The sequence below is a fragment of the Lasioglossum baleicum genome, chromosome 13 (genome assembly GCF_051020765.1).
Source record: "Lasioglossum baleicum chromosome 13, iyLasBale1, whole genome shotgun sequence".
In the NCBI taxonomy this organism is placed as follows: Eukaryota; Metazoa; Arthropoda; class Insecta; order Hymenoptera; family Halictidae; genus Lasioglossum; species Lasioglossum baleicum.
The window spans coordinates 2,370,411-2,396,203 of NC_134941.1; the positions used below are offsets into that span (position 1 = coordinate 2,370,411).

Sequence of the window (25,793 nt, forward strand, 5' to 3'; positions counted from 1 at the left end):
ACGTCAAATATCGATCCTATCGAGTTATTGAGTACCGATTCACGATGCTAGTTCGTTGTTACATTCCCACGTGCTCAATGAATATAATTCTCCCCGTGTAATGGTTATTAACACGGACTCATTTAATCCAATTTTCGTGGTGTTGAAATGTGGAAGTGCAAATTTAATAAAGTTGCTTTAATATGACATTTTACAAATGTTATACTTGCAATAATTTTTTGGTTCTACATGTTCCATGGAAATTATATTTTAAGTCCCATATTAAATTTTTGCTCGTAGTAGAATGAAGTATAATTATGTTGAAATAAGAACCAGAGTCTTCACGGAAACTACAGTGGCCTAAATGTAGCAACGGAATAACAAAATCATTGTATTTCAAAACGTTTATAGTAAATCTACATGGGTAAATCACAATAAAACAGTAACGTCTAAGCAAAAATATAAGACAATATTTACTTTCCTCCCCATCGAATGAAACAGTTAGATCAATTTTGGAATATCTGTACTCTCGTAAATAAGTCGCTAAAGTTACGAAGCTGCAGTAAATATTGACAAAAGTCACTACCAATTTTTACATTTTAATATCCGGCAAAGTAATGCATTCCAAGTGAAATGTATATTCGTTTATTGTGTCATGTACGCCAATTAAGAATTATAATCTAAAAGAAACTACAGGCAAACAATCTAAAAATAAATCATACAGAAATATTGCAATTTCTCTCAACCCGTCTAGGGGGCTATGTTTGTGTCCACATTTTTGGACGTGGTGTCTGAAAGAAACCATTCATCGACATTGAAGTAACAAAATAAGATACGTCACTTTACAGCGGAAGTGTTCCACGCAAACGCGAATATTCCGACTGTCCAGCCGCGTTGTCCGACGTATTGTACACCTTGGAAGATACCTCACACCCGAACGAATTGTAACACATCCAAAATCCTGTTCTACGTAGTATTTGTCCACGTTTACACCGTTCATCTCCCACTTACTGGACTACCGACACCCTTCCGCGCTGATTAGAATAATTGACTCTTATCGTTAGAATCCAATATACACGTATGATCGGTATGTGTATCTACTGTGCAGAGGTGACAAGTTGGCTGGGCCGAGTGTGATTCCGCTCTGATTCGTGTCCACTGCCCCCCTCCACTGTCACAAGTCCTCCAGCTCCGCCTCCTTTCACGCGCCTCTACCAATTAGATCGCACGATACGGAACCTACACGTGACAACCGCATTGTCGAAAGTGGGGAGGAGCGTGCCGCAGCCCCGCCCAGCTGGCAAGTTGTCATCCGTGCACATTGCGCGCGAATGAATGTGTTACTTTCGTAATTGTTTCACTTTCCTTTTCGTTTTCTCTGGATTCTCGAGATAATCCGGGAACGCGTATCGAATTAATCTCTGATTTCTCCGGCAGTGGCTTTATCGGCGTCGTGAGGAGGACCTTCAAGTCGATCGTGTATTCGAAAATATCGGAGATTCGGCGTCTCCTCGTCTTAGAGATTCGCTTCCACGCGCGAAAATCTTTCGAGACCGGGCCGAAGGTGCTTTCGATGCCGAGCACGTCCACCCCCGGCGCGCTCTTCAAATTAGAAATTTAATCGAGCCTTCGAAAGCCTTTCGAGGGCGCCATTCCGAACGTACACCGAATATAATTGTTTCTCGGGGACTGTATCATCGCCGGAACCGACGCGACGACGGCGAGCTTTGTTATCACTTTCGGCGCACTTGTCTACGGTCTTTCCGTCTTTCCAGGATTCGTCGATCTTCCTACTTCGTTCTGGCGGCTTTGCGGAGTCGAAGCGGCGAACGCTTTTCGCGCATTCCACGTGTATATACAGTTATTATACATGCATTCGTGAAGGTACGTTTAACCCCCTACAATTCGACCTTTTTCTCTTTTGTGTGGTTAACCCTCGAACGGACCGAGTCACTTTTGACCCCTGACGCCAGCGCAACAAAGAGATTGCACGTATAAACTGTGGATCTTTATTATTACATCTCAAGAAAATCGAGTTGAGAACAATTTGATTTGATCTGAGACTGTACCGAATTGTATCAAACTTGGCGTTTCACTGTTTTCTTAAACAAAGTCTTTTTCGCAGAGATCTACAGTATAATTAAATTGGTTTCATGAAATCTCTCTGATGCGCGTCAAAAGCGACCAAGTATCTCTTTCGACCGATCGTTTGAGGGATTATGAGCCAAGGAAACATTTGTCTCGGCCAAATAAAAAATAAATTAACGATTTGAGACGACTATGGAGAGTTAGGTGTGAACGCATACGTAAGTGCATAAAAGTGTGTCTTTGGAAGTGTCGAATGGAACGTCTTTCGTTCTTAAATTATGTATAATAATGATTCAACTATGCGTTGCGTAGGGAAGATAGAATTATTATAACTGCTTCGTGATTTCTACCGACACTATGCATAAACGTTTACAGTCTTGCATAATGTATAAAAATATTTAAAGAAACATTGTAACTGATTCACCAGTTTCACGAGTGTTTAGTGCTAGAGTGATTGTAACTCGATTTCGAAGTTGTTAATATAGTAGTAGCAATTATCCTGTACGATTGCAACAATTCTTCCTTTCTAATTTTCATTACTGTAAAAATAGTTTCTGCTTAGAAATGCGTATATCAATTTTCGGACCATTAAATTAGTGTTTCCTAGAACTGCATACTAATTAGAAAATTACTATTATTTACAAATTCGAACTCTATTAATTATACGATATCAATCGACAGTAAGAAAGTGTTAAAAATGGCCTCCTTTAAAAATGCTAAAAAATAAAGAGCTCCCGAATTCTAATATTGTCAAACCACTTTGAGTGTCGCGTATGCTCAAATTTTCAACCAACCAACTCTGATAATTATCGACAATCAAGAAGCACTTATAAATATTATTGCAATATCGAGAAACTTCCATGATCAATTTGACCAATTGCTATTTCTCCTGTGACCAGAACTGTATAAATATTGTTAAACACCGTCAAAGCTGACCGAAAATTCGCACTCTCGATTAGAATAGTGACAGCGACACTTGAGTGACAGCAGTGAAGATTGACTGAACGATTGATAAAAGAGATTCTTCTCTTGACAGCTGCCAAGCACTGCTATTTATGCTCTCTGACAGCGTGTGCAACAATACTTATAGTCAATGTCTAGCACAGGAAATTGTAAAAATAATATCTGTCGAGCGAAAATTACTATTTATCGCAGCAGACACGTTGACACCATAGTCCACGCTTTTATACGCGTTACGTATCGTCGCGACACGCCGATCCACAGCACTTAAACGATCGATAAATTAAAAGCTAAATGTACAATAAGCGGCTCTGTATTCTAGTGATCGAACTCAACGCGCAAGGTGGACGACAGTAATCGAGTAGATCACTTCTGTTTCTATGTCGTGTCGATTCGAGACAAAGCTAAAACGAACGTAACAATTGCTTGCGAAGCGTAACTATTAAATATAGAGCGTTCCGAGTGGACCAATGAAAAGCGATTCCTCTCGATGAATAAACAATACGGAATAGTATTTTATCAAATATTTTCCATCTAGAAATCGAATATCGTAAACTCACAGATCCCTGTCGAGAGTTGTACACTATCGTTACGGCAGTTGTAGATTCTGGATATTTATACAAGTTCACATTTTCAGGGATAATCTGATAAAAGCTGGAAACCTCGCAAAGAACGTTTGTCAGACTGTATCTCACCTGTTTCATTCTGTTTTGCGTATCTGCGGTCGTTATAAATGCATGGAACTGCCTGTTGCCTCGATATAAAGTCGACGCTCTTCTCCCGTTATTGTTTTTCGGGGAATTACTTTAGTAAATTGCACTGTTGTAAATGCCGCACGCCCTCGTTGCATGCGCCGCAATGCCGGCGGAAAAATTCGCACTGGTAAATCGCGTGGCGCGCTGACAACTTGTCACCAGGTCCGTTCGTGCAACTTTCATGTCCGTTTTATTTCACTAAGGAAAGCCTGAACCACGCACAGGTCCCTTTATTAATGATTCTATTCAGCGAAATTAGATCTTGTCAAACTTTACGTGTATTATTAACGAAGTTTGTAAGCTTCTTCCAAATTTCGAATTTTTTTCATGTGCATCTAATCTTTTCGTAAGCTGTTTGGTTTGTTTAGATCAGTATAGAACATTTTCAAAATACATATTACCCAACTTAAAATTCAACAGAATTTAATACAGTTTGATTTCACGTTTTACTTTTTGGAAAATGCACAAACTAATTCATGAAAATTGATAAATGCTTGGTTCAAAAATGTTTTAAATTTCTTAATACATTATATGAATTAGCATAATATTGTAAATGCTTCTTCAGCAGAGTATTGATAGTGTACAAGAGGTCTGTCCAACTGGCGAGCCACGGAGGTGACGTTCCCCCACTGTGTGACGCATGGCATTTGTAGGCTAAGTAGTGGGAGAACGTATTGATTGATGGTGGGGATTTTGTGGCTCGCGACGAAGAAGTTGGACAGGTGTACACCAAAAATTCCTAAAGTAAGTATCGCTAACTAAACGAGATTATCTGTGATTTTAAAAATGTCGATTTTGCTATGAGAAATACTATTTTGCACTGTCAGTGCGTTACTCAGGGAGAAATCGCTTTTGTGCCACATTCGAGACGTCGAGTACACGGGAAAGGGTGTTCTGTCGATTAAACATGATGTACACGAACCTTTTCGTAAACGAATGCTGTGCGAGTATCGCGAACTGGAATCCATGTCGCAGCAAGAATTCCAAGGAACTGTTTGTGCGTATGGTAATCAGGTAAAATTAATCAATTTCTCGTAAGTATGTTTCCACGGTTCGCGTCGCGCACCGAAGCATCCGCGGTTCACTAAAAATTGTCTAACTACGAAACATATAGCAACAGGAAACTAGAGATAGAATAACAATTATTAATTATACTACAGCGTTCATCGTCACCATCGATCGCGTCGACGTTGAACGGCAACGATTACGCTGTCACGTTTTAAACTGTAACATATCACTTGAAAGATTAGCGGGCTGGTTTCTACACTTCAATCCAACTTTATGTCGTTGCGATAGAGATTCTCGTATTCCCTGGCATGGGGAAGGTCGCGAATATGGTTCCGAGGATATAACATAACCGTGTGCTTCTACACCTTTGTGCACGATTCAGGTGGGTACGTTGGAACTGGTGGCGGCGATTCAGAAAATTGGTTGAATCGCGTATTTCGTAATAGCCGTTGGGAATTTTGTTTCCAATTCAATGGTTTCGAATTATTCTGTAAAAATGATTGAAATGAAAAATAAAAGAATCTTTTCATTTTATAAAAAAATGCTCGGTTGTAACTCGATGTACACGAAATGTCAACAGAAATTCACTTCTATGCCCCATTAATGTTCTTCTTTAACGATTGAAAAAGCTTGAGATTTTATACAGAAAAATAAAATAGTCAATTTTTCAATCGGAATGTTAATATTCGATCGATGCAATAAATGCGTACAATTACTTTCGATATAACCACTATTTTCACAAACAAAACTCTTTTTATATTAAAATATATATGTTTATTACTTTTATTTTTAAAAAATTTATTTGTTATGTAAATAATTTTAATCGATTCGAAATAACGTCTTCATATTTTTACATTTTTTAAATGTTTTTAGTGTTTTAAGTTTCACTGAATTTTGACATAAATGCATCAAATCCGCTGTCTATTAATGATTAACGTCGCAAACGTTACGCTTCTGCTAATCATTTTCCAACGACAAAATGATATTTTAAAGTACATGTACTGTACATGTTTAACATTTATAAATGAAGCCCTCAATTAGTTGAAAGTTGTACAAAACCTTTCAACCTGACGTGTCTAGGACAAGTAAAAAATTAATAAACAAAGCAGTGAATAATCCTAAACGTCATCAATTATACAGGGTGTCTCACTTCAGTATGATCCCCAAAATATCTTCTTTAACTTTGACAAAGTAAACAATTTCTTATGTGTAATTTGAATGGTATCGAATTGTTAATATTTTACAGGGGTTGTTTTGTTGTTTTTTCGCGCAGTTGTCATATTTTCGTGTTGCATCGCGTAGCTCTTGAAAAATACATTCAAATATGCACCTACTGTGACATGCCCTTCAAATGATCTTGAACTCCGAATATGAAGGTCAAACTTAAATTTCTTTTGTAAGGAAAATGCAGTTTTTATTAGAAATGCTAGCACCTGTGAATCTGTAGAAAGTGTCTTTCGTAGCACAAATAATATCGAGATGGATTGATGATGAACTTCACAAAGATTTACTTTCATTTACTACATCTTTGTATTATAAAGAATTTTTTAGTTCGTCAAAATCAAAGAAAGATATTCTGGCGGTCCACTAATATTTTCATTTAATGCAGCGCTGACGTCTTGATAAATGAATAAATATTATAAATGAATATGTAATACACAATTTGATTAAAATTGAAATAATTATCGGTCTTCTCAAAATTAAAACACTTATGGGTCTCCTCAAGCTTAAACCCCTAAAGGGGTCTTATTAGTCTGTTGCTCAAAAAATAAGGCAACGACTTGAGCATCGTTAAAAAAATGTTAAGTATTGCAACTCCAAAGTTATTTATAGTAAATAATGTTTCTAAGAATGAATTTTCAAGGTAATAATAAGCTGAGACATTTATTTCATTTGAAATTGAAACAAGAACACTAAAAACATCCTGAATTATTACGAATATGGTTATTGCTTAAACAGCAATCAAATAAAATTGGATAATGTGTCATCATCTGGTTGCATTTATTGCGAACAAAATAGTGGTAATACGAACTTGTTCATCACATCTGCTACATCAGAAAATGTCGATCTGTAGTTGGCAACAGAACAAAATGGAGATAGATTGAAAAGCAGCTTTTCTATAAACGAATCGAGTTTTCATAACACATCTGACTTCATTCGGAAAGATAACGAATGGGATTAAGCTCTACATTTGATACAATTGAACAGAAAAAGCGATCGAGGTACAAAGGTATACTTTTGGATGAAACCAACCTGAACAGTGCGCGATGGTTGAAACGTACGTGTTGCCGGGGTGTGAAACGGGTTAGTTCGAATGACGTCGGTTCACAGCAGCGGTCTCGTTAGCCGACCAGACGGCAAGAATCGAAGGGATGAAAAGCAACGCTTGAATTTAATGTAGAAGCATCCGCACGTTGAAAATGATATGTGCTTGATAACATAGCCGATCGAGTCGCGGTGAATGGGCCGCCGCGTTACGCTGGAACGACGATAACGCGTTGTTTCCAGGCGTTCTCGTCGCCCATCGGCCGATCTTATTGCGCAGCCTCCGGTTAAAATGATATGACATTCTGCGATAGAATAACAACGCGGACAACAAATAGACGACGAACGAACGATAACAGTCGCGACTCATCTTCCGGAGCGGATTATTGGCTAAAGGGAAATCACATTGGCTGATCCGGCGCAGCCCGAATTCTGGGAATGGAGGAACGGAGGAACCGTTTTTCGTCAGAAATTAGGTTAATGTCAGGCGAGGAAGCAGTTAACAGAGGGAGTGCGCGCAGAGATAGAGTGGTCCGCCGATTTATTCTTCATCGCAAGCGAATAACTAATTTAAAATTTATAATGAAAGTAAAACGTTGCTGGTACAGTACCCTCTTTGAGCGTTCAGGGTGTAAAGAAATGACCTTGGCTGCAAGGGACGTACTGTACATCTTCAGATCAATGAAGATCCGGGAAAAAAGTTGTTGCAATATTGTGTCCGACTTTGAAATTCAAGGTCAAATTTTATTTTAAACACATCTTCGTCGATCCGAAGACGTAGAATACGCCTGTGGCAGCCAAGACCGAACATATATTTGCACCCCGTACAATCTATATTGTAACACAATAAGTACAATCCAGGCTTTGATCGAACGTCACTAAATAGCAAATAAAATAATGTCCAGCAGGCCTGTCCAACTCACGGCCCGTGGGGACCGTATGACTCGCGACGAAAAAGAAACGGGACAGACTTGATATACAGCATAAGGAAAATTGTTGCCATATCTCAATTGCTCCCAACGAGCAATGTTATATTCTAATTTAACAGAATCTTTGCGTCGAATTAAAAGACGCCGGAGAGAATGGTCGGAAGAAATGATTTAAACTCTAGGCGGATAAATAACTTGTCGGTTTTCCAATTAGTTTGTTGTTCGGAATGAAGAAGAAATCCACGAGCCACCGTGGGTTGGAATAATATCGTCTCGTCTCGCCGTGAGAAAAATTGATTATTGCACTGGAATTATTGCTTCCGTGTGGTCGCGAGCAAACGACACACTGGTGACTCTTCGTCGAGTTATTGACCGACGATACTTGTTCCAAAAGATCGGTAATAGAGAAATGAAGATAGAAGAAAGCAGGTGCGAGAGGGTGAAGCGTGGTTTCGCAGGAAGCAAGATATCGGAGACTCGTAAGACATGCTTGTTGATCACAGACTATGATAAAACATAACAAGTATGGTCCGGTGTCACGCGATCCGTGCGCTTTTCAACTTAAACGAGACCCCCGGAAATCGGTCCGATTTCCATGGCTGGAAAGGAAGACCTGTGATTTTCTAAATGACTACATTATCGTTTCCCTTCAATTTCCATCCGATCGCATCTTTTCACGAAACGAGAACGTCAAATTGATCGATTCCCCTCGTTTCAGACACTTTCCTAGATTTTCTGTCGCCTCCAATGTCGACGGGTTCAACATCCGAATCAGATGTCGGCGAATTGTTGAGGTAGGAACAATAATTTCGAGATTTGATCCTCTTCGCAAGATGCTAGGGATTAAATGAATCTTCCCGCGATCGATACGGCTCGCGGCGCGCCGCACAACGTGACCGAGCAGGCGCTGATAGAGTTTAATTTTATTAATTAAAATCGAGGCATCAATGCAAACCAATTTTCGTGTCCCATGCGACGATTCGGATCTTAATCAAAGCAAGGGCAATTAAACTTTGGCGCTGTTCGATCCCCTTCGAGGACAGACGTCATTAGTGTTTTCCATTCGACTGTTCTTTGTGGCCGCTCATCAATGATATCAATTAACGACCGACTCGCCTGGCTCTCTATTTTCCTCCCATCGTTCGCGCGCCCATTAAAAATCGCTGTTCTTACGGGTCGCGTGCTGTGTCTTTTTTGTCCTCGGAATATTAAAATCAATTGCCGGACGTGCCATTTGCTGCGTTCCCCCTCTCACCAGTATCGTTGTTTCATTAATTGATTACTTCCTCGCGCTTTTGTTCATTCTTTTCTTTTGCTTCTCGTCAAATTCTTTTTCTCTTTTCTCGAGGCTATATTTATACCAATATAAGGCATACGTTCTATTTTGCGTTGAAAAATAATTGCTCCATCAATTTTATTCTGCAATTTTTACACATTCCTGTTCATCTAATTGTATTATCAATTCGGTCATTTTTGCCAGATACCATTGTCACAAATTTTGTTCCGAGTTTTCATTGGCGAAACTTCTATACTCAACGATTTTACTTTCGCAGTACTAATGGACAGTACCCAATTACAGCAGCGAATGTTTACGCATTAAAACTGTAAATAACGGCGATAATACAATGAAATAAAAGTCGACAGCTTCGTATTGTTATTACAAGGGCAAACAGAGCATCGAATAAAATAATGAACATCAGCAGAAGTTCCATAAAGTCAATTTACTAAATGAAAAAGAAACTGTCTCGTCGTAATTCGCGTGTAAAAACCGTTACAGTGTGATTCTACACCTCAGGATCGGCGAAGATCTGTTAACAAAATGTTACGCAAAAATGATCTTGACAGACTTTTTCAAAGTCAAATTTCTTTTACGATTGTATCGTGCTCTACTCGTCGAGAGGAACAAACTTCTCGAAGGAACCATGCGTCAAAAATGAACTTCCCTCTTGAGGATTTACGTTAGACTTGAAATAACACATTGTAAGTTTACTTGATTCAGAATTTCATTACAACATAAACAATATAACGCAATATAATAGATGAGCAGACGAGAAGTCTGTTCCTCTTCATAAGTAGAACACGATGCAATCATAAAAAATGTTGGTGTAGAATCACGGTGTTTACAAATAATTTCTTAACACTCTGTATATAAACAATTTTGTCGAACCAACAAATTAAATACCTTGAAGAATAAATGACTGAAGAGTCAATTAAGAATTGTACCGTAAATACGTTCTCAACACGAGTAAAATGGTCGAAGCAGAAATGATAGAAACGCGAAGCGGAAGCTAGCGTTTGCACAAAGTTTGGCTGATCGAACTATTAAATATCCTTGTCGGGTTTATCGTGACAAAGGCTGCAGGCAAATTGATACAGCTTGAAGACAGCTGGCTGCTCACGAACGTCCCATTCTGGGCTTGTGTTTTCGTTTAGAAGGCCGATCGGTTTGAACGGGCTCTTCTCCATTCGACCATTGGTTTGAGTCCAGAGGCCACTTGGACGAGAGAGGATGTCTGTCGTTACCCCGTATACCGGTCCTTTGCGGTCGGACAGATAGGTGGTCAATTCTAGGAACATAAATGATGCCCCTTGTCAATGAATTGGGTTACTCGATTCCTTTGATAGCCGCCTAGCCGAATATTTCGTGCCTTTTATGCACGGGGCTCGTGTTCGCTTCACCATTCAAATTCTGAGGACCCTTTAGCCCCATGCTGTCCCCTTCATTGCTCGACCTCGCCGATTCAGGCTCGACTTAAAGGGTAATATTTTTCTTTCTTGCTACTCTGCTTGCCAGAGGGTACCATTAAATGCTCGCTGAACTAATCCACCAGAGTGTCTTTACATGACAGCATTTTATTTCGTATAGTAGACTTTTGGATAGGTAGCTTTGCAAATAGAATGTGAAATGTTGAAATGCTCGCTGAACTAATTCACAGGAGTCCCAAGCTTGTACGACGTCAGCATTTTATTTCGAAAAACAAACTTTTAGTAGCTTCGTATTTTCCATCGAAATGTAGCAGTACGGTGGCCACTTTGCTTGACAGAGGTTCATAACAAAATGGTAGTTAATTCGTTTGTTAGGCAAAAAAAGTCTCATTAAATGCCCTGACCCGATTTGATTTGATATTTGAATTCATTTTTAACAGTTTTCTCTCGAATGCAGCAAGGGGTAACTACCCTTTAAAATGTTTCATCTCGACAAAAATATCTTTGAAAGAGTTACTGTTTATTTCTTATGTTTTTGAGCAACAAATGAACACAAACGTTGCGGTAAACAGAAATATTAATCTAAACGAATATAAGTTGTGTGGTCAAAGTTTGGCCGAATAAAATGTTTGATTTTTATCACCGTTAGGAAAAACATCATTGACATAAGTGTATATGCATGTAAATATTATAGAAAATGAATTTTTTTGAAGACGGACCGTAAAAAAGTTGAAATTTTACACGGAACAACGCAATACCCGAGATTTATGGGTTTCGGTGGTCACCGTACTGCTGGATCATGCAGTGCAGAATGTTTTTTATGTCGCACGTAAAATTATTTATATCGTGGCACATAAAAAAGTGTCCTTGCACGTGCGACTCCTCTTTATTTTTACGGTTATTTATCCGATATCGATATCGCACATTTTTGTTTCACTTGTCAACAGTCCACGATCATTTTCGATTATTTTTCTTGCCATCGAAAAAAATGCGTGTAATACAAACACACACGCGCGCGCGGACATTTCTCTTTTTTTCGCGAGCCGTTGCAACAAACAATAGAGGCAATATATTCCCAATTAATGGAGCCATGTGGGCGTTCACGCGACAACTTTCACCCAAAGATATAGTTCAATTCCGTAATTTTCGTTCGCCAGTAGTTTATCAATGAATAGGCGGGTCACACTTTGTGTTCCATTTGATTTTTCGTTTCGTAATATTCCTGTTATCGAAACTGTTCTTCACGGACCAGTAAACTCCGCTTACATCATTATTATTCACATCAATATGTATCGCCGGCTCGATATCAATTTTCGTCTCTTAATTGATAAAAACGATTCGCAAAATGAAATCCGTTTCTTTCTGTTCCAAATAAATTGCTGACTTTTTACCATCTTGTCCATTAGAAACGTCGCCGTGGAATTAGGTTCATTCGTTTTGATGACGGTCTTCGGTGAACTAGATTGTGACAGTTCGTATTTTAAAAATACAGATAGAAAATATTTGAACTTCTATATTGTCGAGCCACTTAAACGCGCGAGGTAATTATAATTTGTTTTTGGAATGAAAACGTCTGAAATATGAACATAGTCATTAATAACTGTCCACTTTATTATGTTGCAGAGGTATGAAGTGATGGCAGTGGAGTGGACAGCTATTATGTCTATGAGGGTATTTTTAAGGGAGCATATTGAAGTGACGTTGGCTGATCGTAATGAAACTTTTAAAGCAATTAGCTATTACAGAGTATTATTACTGCTTTATATTGGCGCAAGTAGCTGATTAGCGAGAAGGTTTAAATAGCAAAGATATTTAACAAGGAAAGAGCTTTATTCAGAATTTCGACCCAATGTTAACATAAAAAAAGAATGTAATATGTAATCATAAATTCACCATTTTTAAAGCAATTAGCTATTACAAAATATTCAAAATTCACAGTTTTACATTGGCCCAAACAGCTATTCACAGCAGTGAAAAAAAGACACCTAGCAGTGCAAACTAGTTTTAGATAGAACAAAGAATGAACTTGATCATTTTTCGTAGGTTTTCGACCCACTATTAACATAAAAAAACTTATGTAACAATACGTAATCGTGAATTCACAATTTAAAGAAAAAATTGAATTTATTTAGAAGTGTTTTATCCAACAATACGGCTAAACATGAAATTCTAAAACATCATATGCGAGCACATGACTTCAAAGTTGGTAAGGGTTGTAAATGGTTAAGATCAGCTAATGTGATTCCGATATGTCCCTTCATTGGACGTTTTCTATCGAAGAGCAGACCGTAATTTCTAACAGTTAATTTTCTATTTAGGTAATACGGCAGTAAACGTGACGAAGGCCAACATTGGGTCCACTGTGTCCTGTTGATGGCTCTGTTTGCGTTAGCCGAGCGAGGTTGCCATCTCCTATCGGCAGTGCTGATAGTCTGGCTGACGTTGGCCCTCCGGGCAAAGTAAAGTTGCGGAGGGAAAGCTGCGGCCGGTGAAAGTTTGGCAGAAAGAACGCGGAAGCGAAGAGACAGAGGGAATGCGGCGCATAAAGGAAGAAGAACCGGCAGATAAAAGTGAAAAGTCCGCGAAGAGAGAAGGGGGTGGGGGTAGGGGGCGAGGCAGAATGGGACGGGGATGAAAGAGACGGATGAGAGAGACTCGAGGGATGTGTTGGCTCGTTTCATCAATCAATACGCTGAGAATAACTACCGAAGTTCGGACGCGGACAAATTCTCTGCTCTGGATGACATATTAAAATATTATTCCTCTTTTCCCGGTCACGCCTGCGAAACTCCTCGCGAGTTTGGTATAGGGTGAATTGTTTGCATCCTGCGTACACACTGCGACGATAGAACTTTACTGCGTTCCGTCATTGCCCGACAACATACTTCCATTCTTCGATTGTTCTTCAAGAAACAGTAACAAAGTTAGTGAAACATCAATTTAGTTCTAACCTCTTGGAGATATTTCAACGATTTGATCAAATTTTATTGATTGATAATATAGATAATCATTTCGAACGTCTTCGTCAAGATGGAAACGGCAAACCATTTTCAGTGAGAAAGTTTTGTAGCTACATGGGCAATATTGTTCTAAACACTTTAACGTCAAGTCCTAGTAGCTGACTTTAACCACACGTACTTAACGTTCTCGTTAAAAGTGTGTTCGTTAAAGTAAAAACAATAAAGCACATTCTCGGTGAGAAAGTTTCGATGCTACATCGGCAATGATACTCTAGAAATCTTAAACAATTACCGAATCAATTTCAAGTTTATGGGTAACATTTCCAGCAATTTCATTAAGTCTGAATGGTTGACTCTAACCACTGATTCCGGACGTTCTCCTTGAAAATGTCTCCGCCAGGATGAAAGCAAAGAAAGAGTATTTCCGATGAGAGACATTTGTGCAATGATACGCTAAAAAGTTTAAACGATAGGTTGTAAGATAAATGATAAATAAATTCTGTGATCAGAAGCAAGCTACTTGTAATCCTTTAATAAAGAAGCCTCTTGTAATTACCAATGAACATAACCGGGCTTGTTTTCATTAGGATCAATAACTATTGAATTTAGTTCCAGTTTCTCGAAGGCACTATCAAAAATGTCAGGCCTCATTGATTGACTCTAACCACTAATTTTTCACGTACTCCTCGAAAATATCAAGGCGAAACCAATAAAACATATTTTCAGTAAGATAATAATTTGATCAAAAGCAATCGGCGAACGGAAAGAACCGAAATTTGGATGGGCAGTCATCCGAGACCTGATCAAAGCCAACAGAAAAGTTTCACGTTCAATTTCCCTATCAATTAAACGTAATAAAAATTCGGCGAGGTTCTTCGGGGAAGAGCGTAGCCGATGTTTGTCAAACAATCACGGAACGCCTTATCTATTCGTTCCTCGGGATCGAAGCGGCGCGGCGGCAACTTGATCGATCCCTGTGTAATCCGAAGGACTCGGAGAGTCGAGTAGCATCCCCATGGCAATCGGAGAGCCGGCCGTGAGATTGAGCGAGCGAGTTAGCGTCTCGACGGGAAGCGATTGCGTAGCGAGTCTTCGAGAAGCGGTTGCTGGTGTTACCGGCGACAGTAATACTAAAGTAACGCGAGGTAATTTTTCGTCTGGGATCGCAGCCGACCCATCGATGAGTAGATTCCTCGTACTGGCAATATCGCGGGCTGGTTCTGTTACGTTCCGTAGAGAAGCGTAACGCGAGATGTTCCCGAACAGATGCAGGAACGATGCGCCTATCGATCAACAGCCGTCGCGCGACGGCTTGTGATCGCTGGGAGCAGCGATCCCCGATCGAGGAAAAGGTGGCGCAACCGGTGTTAGAATCAACGATTCCGAGCAGCCTTGTTCTAACTTTCATGGACCCGGCTCGAGTAGCAATCGGGATTGAGCAATTGCCGAAGATAGCGACTCGCCGGGATAATGGTGCAGCCGAAGTGTATTGTTTCCAAGACACACACACCGGATATATCCATATTGAATAATTCATCGGCGCGAGGAATGAGGAGACGACGGCGTTGGCTGCATATTCAAAAGAATACGGTCATAAACGTTTCGAATACCGTCCGGAATCGATCCTCTACGAGAGGGATCGCTGGCTCCCTGGTCAACCAGCCCAATTCTTCGCGGAGGTTGCCGTCTCAGTGACTCATTCTCTGCGCACATTCGTTCAGACAACTCTTTCCTACACGCGTACCAGTCACAGAGGTCTGTCGTACACGACACTTAATTGAGCTAAATCCTAACCCTCTCTAGCGAGCGACACACGTTTAGTGAGCGATCGGGCCGTCCCGGTGGAAAGTATTCTCTCTTTCTTTCTCCCTCTCTCTCCCTCTCTATCTCTCTCTCAGCCCGTTAGGACATTCGTTTCGTTTGTTTTATATTTTTGTCGTTTCTTTTTTTGTTTTAAGCTCGATGCCCGGCACATCCTCGGAGTCCGTTCTCCGGACGAAGAAATACGTCGAGGAGAAGGCGGCTCGCTTCGCTCCTTGGGGGATCACACAACACACAAAGTTTGAACGAACGCGTCGACACCCAGCTCTAGGAGGCTGTCTCTCGCGGACCGATTAGACGGTGCCCCGAGAGACCGGGGTATCGATCGTCAAGGGATGTCATCATGAGTACAGGGGAGCACCCGACGATCTGTCGACCGACGAGCTCGTGTCGGTCACCGTCACCGGATTTCTTTCGCTCAACGACGTCCAGGCTGGGCCCGAGGACACCTCGAGGTCTCCACAGCCTCGGACACTCGCCGGCTTCCGCCGACTGGTCACCAGGCTCCCCCAGCTGGTCTCGCAGGTCAGGTAGGCTAGAAGGAGTAGAATGAGGCACCCACCTAGGCACCTGCCATTCGCAGCGTCCACCGACGTGCAGCCGCTCGTCTGGTTCTCGGTCGTCGGTCTTTGTACCTCCAGATGAGAGACCCGTTCTACCTGCTGGCTGTCCATCCATGGATCCCCTTCCGCGTCCATCGCGTTATGCCTCGCGCCGATCGCCGAAAAGTCCTGGATCTCCTGCGGATGGTTCACCGATGGCACCGGCTTGTCCTTGTCCAGCTCGTCGTCGAACTCCAACGATGTTTCCGTGCCGTAGAACACTAGTTTGAATTGCTCGAGATTATCTGGAACAGTCCCGGATTGTCTTAGACTTGCCGCGTACACGCGAATGGGAACCTTAGATAGGACTGAGATATGCTGATCATTCTCGAATGTAGTTGACCATTTTTTCCTCTAAATCTAATTTCGATTTTCTACTAATTTGAAGTCTGAAGCTGGTCGATATTCGCTACAAAATTGTTCTATATAATAAGACCATTTTTGCAGCCAGTAATCTGTTTGATTCTTCTGTATTGTTTTGGCAGGAGATCAATGCTTTTGAGAAAGTTTTATGTCACACACACACTGGCTGCGTATATTGAGAACTTATTCTTACGGATAAAAGAAAGTGAGATTTAGTTTTTAAATGAATGTCTCTATATTTTTTGTCTCGAAATTTGCAAGGTGGACAACATTTTATAATATTATTTTCGTTCTTTCATACATCTCAGTCCCATCTACGATTCGGTTTTCTAAAAAACAATATTATATACAAAACAATAATAATACTAATATGCTGGAAAATTAAAAATTCATGGATACTTTGTAAAAAAACATAAAATCGTATCCACCGAAATTGTTAAAACAATATATATGTGTATTCCAATCTAGAAAGAAAGCTTAAGAATAACAGGTACAAAATAGATGTGTAATCATGCTGAAATCGAGTGATAGAAAAATGGTTGTGGTTGCTCGTGCCGACGCTGTAACATTGTCAATCGTAAAAAGAACACAATGAATAACCCTCGAACATAAAATCTCCGATACGTAACGTTATAGTGGCTCTTAAAGTATGAATAAACATTCGAGCTTAAACTTCGTGTATTACAACAACTTATCTTCCGAGATGCACCATGCTAAAAATATACTTATATTCAATATTTATAACTTCATAAGGGACGTAAGTAGCATCATTCAAAAACGCAGGAATAAGGGGAAAAAGCGCAAGCTTGCTAAAACTGATAAATATATTTCACTATCGTATTTAAAAATAAAAATTAAGATTGTGCAATGTTTGTGCGGTGCTAATAATGCTAATAAAACGCTTGGAACTTTATAAACACAAAATAAAGGAAATATATGTACATGCAGAATATTTCACCTAATTCAAAAGTCTTCTTAAATAGTTCGTTTATTTTTCATGATAGGAAAAAAGGTCAGAGGAGAAAACAGTAGTCGGCTCGAAGGGGCAAATGCGGTGATAAGCAAAATTGTCCCGAGGTTCCTTTTTCCGAGATTTGACGAGAAGGTCAATATATCGCACATCGTTGAATTTGTTTTTTATGTTTTCTACGATGACCTCGAAATCTCGAAAAATGAGACATTGAGAAAATTTTTTATCATAAAAAATAAACGAAATACAATATTTAAGATAGTCATGTTAGGTGAAATACCTTGTACGCACAACAATATAAATATGTAAAATGTACTACAAGCAGTGTTTTGGGCAATAAATAAATTTATTTAGATAAATAATTATTTAAATAAAAATTTAAATAGCAAGTTATTTATTATTTGAGCAAGTGTAAATGAATTATGTAAAATAATACAGTTAATTGTTATTTACAAATACAATTTCAAATATTATTTGTTGTATTGACAAATAACAAAGTAAATTGTATTTTTTTATAGGCAGCTAGGCCTTCGGACGGGCCCGACCACTGGTGGGTTATCTGAAAAGGTTGCTATAGCAGACAAAAACTGTTTATTTGATTTTCACCTCAATCCAAATAATAAATAATCTTTTCTTTGCAATAAAAATCACACGTTTATTTATTATTCAAAATAAAATTTGCCCAACACTGACTACAAGGAAATGTAACTAAAAGTGCACCGAATAATTCACGTGGAAATTACACACCAATTTGAAGTTTTATTTCTCGGTGTCCTCAGACAGTTACATATGGAAGACGTCCTACAGATAGCTTACAATAAAAACGCCTGAGGCAGGAACGTCGATCAAAATTTAATCTTCGATGCGATAGAGCTCTCGGTTTCAGCGTTTCCTTTAGGTCAGATCGCGCAGGCAAATTGCAGCGACCTGTATTCTCTTCACGAAATCATGCTAGATTGAATTCCGGGACCGAATGTTTCCCATCTTCGTCGGAAAAGAGAGCTTCTAATAAGATGGAATTGAGTTTCCTCTGGAATTGAGAAGTTTATGCTAAATAACAGTCCCGTTGGTGGAACCGACAACGACCGTTGCCACGCGTGATTGATTTTACTCGCGATTGGATCTCATGGGAATATCAGCGAACGAATTTTCTTTTATTCTTTTCCAGAAAGCTTCGAACGAATAACGATCTCGAAGCCATGGAACTCTGTTTCGTTCTACTTATTCTTAAACCTCTCCCCAGCTGGTTACCACTTTTGTAAACACCTTGATAAGTGTTTTGCAAACAGAAGGTCCTCGAGAACCAAGCAGGCGTGTTCTCGGCGCTTCCTAAGAATTTTCCGTCTTCGAAACTCGAAGATAAAACGATTTTTAGCGACGAAGCACGTCAACTTGTTTTCAGGAGACACGATGGAGTAACGAAGTTATTGTAAATCGTATGAACTCTTAATAATAGAAATGCTAAATCTTTTTGAAGCTTAAGTAAATTATTCTAGTGATACATTCCATTGCGAGTTTTTAAAAATTAATTGCGTTCTATCTCTGGCAGGAAGCAATTCATCGAAGTATGAAATGTGACTTAAAATTTGTTGTTTAAAATAATTAACTTTTCGAAGCGTTGTATAAGAACGCAGAATATTATCGCACGCATATAAAACAAACATGATGACTAAGAGTATGTCAAAAAAAATATAATATTAGTAAAATAATAACTACTAACGATATATCAAAGTTCTAAAAAATTTTCAATAACATAACTCAAGGTTAGAACATTTTTTAATAGATCAAACTATGGTGATGAAATTGCTAAAAACATTTGGTCAACATTTGAAATATTTTTATTTAAAATGATTAAATTAGTGTTAAATTTTGTCATTCTGTATGTCACTGACATAAGGACCGTTTATATAAATCAATATAATGACAGACATATAAAAATAACAATAAAATAATAGATAAATCCTAGACAATTGGTTCAATCGAATATTTCTTGCTAGAGATGTTTTTTGAATTTTACCCATATCCAGTGTAAGTAAATTAATAAAATTATCAATGACTATATCAGGAAGAAGCTTAAAATATTCTTTTAACTATTATGTACTCTCAAAGTAAATATGTGTATATAAAAGTAACTTCTTGGTCTATGATTACAATTCTCATTGCAAATGAAAAACACATTAATTAATGTATTAAAATTAGCATCAGTATGATATTTCTGAGAGATGACTATCAGCAGGTAAGGCATTTTTATTCAATGCTTCTAATCGGTGAGTATCGATTGCAATTTGGTCTAGGAGGACCTATTCTGAGCAGATACTGTTAGTTTCGAACTAACGATAAGTGGACTTCCCAGTTCATTTGTATGATCCAAGACCGGAAATCATATTAAACGCTTTACCCTCATTTCTATGCTCGAGTAACCGCGGACAAACTAGTTTATTTCAGCTTCACTACGCGAAAAACAAAGCTCCGTATAGCAGCATGGAGTACAGGTTGCAGGAAATTGTATTAATGTACCGCTCGTCTGATACTTCCTTAGCGACAAAAATTAAACAGTATTCCAGACCTTTGCAAATCGGTCAATCTAACAATCACGATCAAAGAAGAACTTTAAAATACGTAAAAATGTTGCCATATAGACGACGTTAAAATCATGTCGCTAACTTTTCCGTTGAATTTAAGACTGAAGTATGATCTAGTCCTGTACTAAAAAATATTTAAAAAATTTTAGAAATTCGTCGTCTGCGATTAACTTTATAAATGAGTAGTTTCATGTAAAAATTCTATCGGTAAATTTTTGCCTCCTTCGTTTAAGACGACATCTCAAGAATTTAACCGTCATTAAATAAAATAATATAATACAATATTATCGTGACATAATTCGATATACAGTGTAACCGTAGGATTTAAAATTACAAAGCTTCTTTACTTTTTCATGAGACTTTCACCAACTTAATTGTGGTATTTTTCTGATTAGAATGACACTAAAGTTGCGTTTACTGTCCAACAGCCTATGTTCTGCACGGACAGCGATCGCATACCGACATTATTTTTTTATGACTACGTCTACCGCGCCATCCGCGCCGAGAGTTCAAAAACAAGCCGAACGTACAGAAGGACAGCCTGTGGAGTGACAGTGGAGTGGGTAGGCACTGGGCAGTGATCGCGGACAGTAAACGCGACTTTACTGTAATTTGAACAGTTATTTAATGGTTTAATTCACGGTATGTAGTGCGCTTTTGTCGTTTTCTACCCTCGGCGCGGTGAGCGAGGTCACAAAGAAATAGTAGAACCACAAGATCTAAGAAACAACACGGACCCGAGGGTTTTTCTTAGAAAAAGGCTTTACTGAATTTCACTGAATCCCCAATATCAAATAATTAGCTGTTTTAACTTGCGCGACTTTTGCATTAAACTATTCGAATATTATTCAGTTTTCTTTCAACTCGAAATAATACACCATTTTGCGTTCAATGAATACCTAGGCCGCGAAATGAACGTAAAATGAAGAATATAGAATCTTTTATTTCGAGTAATCGACGATAAAAAAGCTGTAACGAGCACAGTTGTAATAATGGGCCGTCAAAAAACGAAAAGAACTTCGCATTTAACAGTGCTGGTGAACGTCTAAGTACGCTTGTACAGTCTAAATGACCTGCGATTTGCACGGCAAATTGCGAGCTGCGGCTTAAGATGAATCTCTACTGAACACACATTCTCATGCATACAAGCGATTCTGGAAGACAAGCATTACCTGTGCCGAAGTCATTCGAAGTTTTGATTAAATGGCACAGCCTGCATACACCTACCTTAACAAGTTTTCTTATTATGGGCGTAGGAGTTTTTACGAAACTGCGCTTCAATCATTACAGAGGAAAAGTTCGCTGCGTCGTAATTACCGACTTCCGTGTGCGAGTTGCCATACAGATTCCGCCATTTTCTTCGCGGGGTATTGAGAAAAATATTAAATAACCGAGGCACCGAGAGAATATTCATTTTCCTTATATCATCCATGTTATTTCATAATGCGTTTTCAACGAAACAGTGATTGTTTCACGATTTATTGAAGATAGTATAAATAATGAACATTGGCTACCACACTGTGGAAACGTGGTCATAGGAAGTAATTCACGTTTGCAAGACATGAATTCTATCGCGCGCTTTTTGAAATTAAAAATACTACGGTAATGGAAAAATAAATAATAATCCAATTACGAGGAAGTCATTTATGTAAAATCAAGCATAAAAGTGATTATTTCCTGCTTTCTTCTAAACATCCATTTAATTGTTAAGATGAAGCTTACAAATTAAATAATACAATGCGACTATCACGAACCAAGATCACGAACACTACGTAGAGCATATTTGGCAACAGTCTCGCTAAATAACATATAGTAAACACTACGATAACGGTAAAAAGTAAAAACTTGTTTTTATCGACTCGAGTGAAAACAGCAAACGATAATCGAATAATACCATGTTGCACGAATAAAATAAAAGATCTCCTTGCTAAAACCACAAGCAAAATTAATGAAAACCGTACTCGCAAAATAAAAACAGTCGAGGTGCAGTTTCTACACAGCAAACGGAAGAAAAGGGAACACTGTGAACCAAGGTCTACCAACAATATCACTTAATTCTGTAACATTACACAAGGGTGCATAAACTCCACTACTGTTGCAAGGCGTAGTGATAAGTCCCATGTAAGGCGTATCCGTGAACGTGTGCGAGGACGTCAGCTTCCATGGTCGTGTCTTTAAAACATAAACACAGGAGCAACAAATTGCTCGTATTACACGTTTGCAATTTGCGAGTGACGCGACTCGACAAACACGATTTCCGAGTTGCGCTATGAGAAGGTCATGGAGATACTTCTCAACCCATTATGGAGATCATATTTACCATTCCTGACTCGTGCGTTGTGCTTTATCGTATGAGTGTATCTACAATTATGAAGAAATGTATGTACTCAATCCTGTTCTATGAGCATCATTCATGTTGTTCATTATGAACAAATGTATGTAGGTACTTAATCCTGCTCTATGAGCATCATTCATGTTGATCATTCTGAACGAATGTATTTACTCAACCCTGTTCTATGAGCATCATTCATGTTGTTCATTATGAACAAATGTATGTACACAATCCTGTTCTATGAGTATCATTCCTGTTGTCCATTATGAACAAATGTATGTACTTAATTCTGTTCTATGTGCATCATTCATGTTGTTCATTCTGAGCAAACGTATGTACTCAATCCTGTTCTATAAGCATCATTCATGTTGTTCATAAATTGTATTAACCATTAATCATTGTCAATTATTAACAATTAAATATTATAAAAAGTGGAAACTAAGATTGTATATTAATCTAGGATCTTGTATACGACTAGATCTGAAGTGCACACGATGGCTACCAAAATAAACTGCAATTACGATCAAAAACAATTTTGCTTTTCCTGGAAAACGTAATCCTCGAGTAGCTCTGGTGGTCGCAAGTGTGCAATACAAGTTGTAAACTATGTATAGTCCAACATCGAGGAACAATAACCGTATGAAGACGTCAGTATGTCTACAACTGCTGACGCAAGCAACATCCACGGATTAGCCATTACAGAGACATAAATCCACGCTAACGAGAAACGTCAGTATTCGAGTACCCTTGTCGAGGTTCTTCGAATCGAACATCTGTTCGTCCTGGAGCAGATCGGGACCCTTGGCCCTGGTCGCGTGCTGCCCAGGTCCCCGGACACCGGGATAGACAGGGTAGAGTGGGTAGAGTTGCTGGATCTTAGGGTATTGTTGGAAGATCTCCGGTACGTTCTCGATCATGGGCTTCGCCGGGGGTTCGAGGAGGATTAAGCCCCTCTGAAGGGACGAGGCAGTCACCAAATCGACGATTCTTTGTCTGCTGCTGATCCTGGTGGTGGGGACGGTGATGGTAGGCCTAGTCTGGACGACCGTGGTGGTGATCGGACTTGGAGTACTCCTTCCTCGAGGCCTCGACGTGATTAGGCGAACCTCCCCAGCGGTGTTAGGCCCCCTGGCTGCCGTTAGACCTCTCAAAGTCTGCACGGTCGGCTTGGGCGTCGGTCGGTTCGCCGATTTTCCATTCTTGTGCTGACCACGGGCCTTGCTCTTCCTCTGAGATTGCGTCTGCGCGTTCACCACGTAAGGTGGACTGAGATTACCGGATTTTTCGGACTTGTGCTGCGCTTGCTTGCTCTTTGAACCCGTCAAGGAGTTTTGCGACTTCGAATATGCAGTTTCCCGAGGCTTCACGAACGGTCTTCTGGGAATGTTCATGCTGGCGGGGCTGTACAACGCGTACTCGGTGCGATCGGGCAGCGTCGCTGTCCCGTAGAAGATGATCGCCCACTCGTGGAGAGTCGCGCGGCCTGATCCATCGATCGTTCCAACGACACGCAGCAGGAAAGTAGAGAATTATTGGTTCAATAATCATTGGTAACTGGTTACAGAGATGATTAGCCTTGTATAAAAGCATTGTGGATAGACATAAGTATAATACATTTTGAAAATTTTTGTTGCTTCTTCTTATTCAACACTTTTTTAAAATAAATATTGTTTCTTCTTGGAAGTCCTTGTTGGACATTCCTACGGACTCCAACAAATATAAATATCAATACATTGCTTTAGGTTGAAATAAAATACTATTGGCAAGTCTACTATGTACTGTATTTACGATGGACATAGAATCTCCATTTCTGCTAGTAAAGTATTAATCCTCCAGCGCACGGGTTCAATCCGATGCATCCAAACAGAAAATTATTATCCCGTTGTATCCTTCGAATTAATATTTTATATAAATTCTTTTTAAAATGTATTCATTAAACACAAAAAGTGTTGTATTTAGTAATCAAAACATAGATGGCCCATGCACTATAGGATTACTAATGAAGTACCTCTGATGGGTTCAATTGGAAAATAAACCACAAGGCAAAGTGTTAATTCTTCTTCAACTTTTAATTCCCTACGTATAAGTATTGCCATGAAATTGTTGCGTTTACTAGTCAATTAATAATTTGCAAGAACTTCTAGTACGTTGCTTTTAATTTTGCGATGATCTATAAGTAGACAGCAGATTTTATGCGTTTATAATTATGTTGTCATGGTAAGTTACTTAAATTTGCACTTAGAAAATGATGCAGATTCGTAGAAGTTTTAAAACACAACAATTCTAATAACAACTTAACAGCGATTTTACACGAAATGAACTACTATCTTGTTGAGTTGGAATGTAGAAGACTAAGTATTGCGATTCCTTTTTGTATTTCACCAGTCAGAAATTCGAAAGAAAACGTGCATTACCCACGGGACCTATTGAGCCATCTAATACATAGCTGCTTGAGCACGTACTATTGCGAGATGGGGTGAAACAAGTGGCACTTCACCTCGCGAGAGTCTCGCGCTACAGTGACCACGTGTCGGTGAACGTTTTCTGTATTTTACAAATTCGCTATGGCTATGGGCACGGCGCGGCGGTGTGCAGCTCCGACAGTCCATTAACTGAAGAACAGGCGGTGGAAGGCCATCGATGTCGAAAACGGCAGCTGACGAACCAGTTAGCGTTCACCGACGCGACGGCAATTGATGCCCGGACAATCATCCGCGATTATTTCCGAACGTGTTCGATGGGATTCGCGAGTGGCACAATATTGTGCTATGGCCAATGATAATGAAGCGGGCCGGGGCCAGCGGCATGTCCGCGGAATCAAAGCAAACACGCGGAGCGGCAGCGATGGTTTAAATTCCTGTACACTTGGAATATAGTCGGGCAACATTATCCGAGACAATGGCGCGGGAATCCACCTTGCGAACGGACACCAGAGATTACAAGCTACCCCGTTCGCTCGAACTTTATGCGACTATCGGCTTTAACGGGCTTCCAGCTTGAAGTGGTTCCAACAGTTTCAACCCTGCACAAGGTCAGCCGACCCCGGTTGTGTGGTTCGCGAGAGACGCATCGCGCCACGTCGGTGCTGGATGCCATCGCGGGGGGACACGCCTCGAATATGGAATTATACCCCTGGGAGGTGATGCAGCGGCTTACGTGGTCCACGTGCACGGTTTACGAGAATTCCCTTCATGTTCCCGAAGATGAGACGATAAGATACCAGATGGCTGTTACTGTTAGGGACGGCCGACCGGAATCTATAGTATCGGCCCTAAACGACACTCCTCAGGTTTTACGAGAAATTTCGAGATCGCGAGACTCGTACGTGGTTTAGCAAAATTTCGAGCGGCTATTGCAGCTTGACCTCAATTGGTCGTTTAGATATTAGGTATTTGAATAACTTTCTGTCGTTTACCAATATCTACATGACGGAGCTAGTAGGAGAGATAGGGTCATCGCATCAGCGGGCGATG

General features: G+C 39.7%; 1 protein-coding gene across 4 annotated transcripts in view; it reads right to left on the bottom strand.

Annotated features, from left to right (window-relative positions):
• LOC143215015 (furin-like protease 1) overlaps window positions 1-25,793 on the bottom strand; it is a 549,701-nt gene that overhangs the window by 24,347 nt on the left and 499,561 nt on the right. For 3 of the 4 annotated variants that reach the window (XM_076436690.1, XM_076436689.1, XM_076436688.1), the window contains 2 exons: window positions 23,066-23,803; window positions 16,034-16,318 (listed from right to left, as the gene is read on the bottom strand). In XM_076436690.1, coding sequence (XP_076292805.1) covers window positions 16,034-16,318; window positions 23,066-23,803 — 1,023 coding nt within the window. The remainder of the gene's footprint in view (window positions 1-16,033; window positions 16,319-23,065; window positions 23,804-25,793) is intronic. The other variant, XM_076436691.1, reaches the window with a different exon arrangement.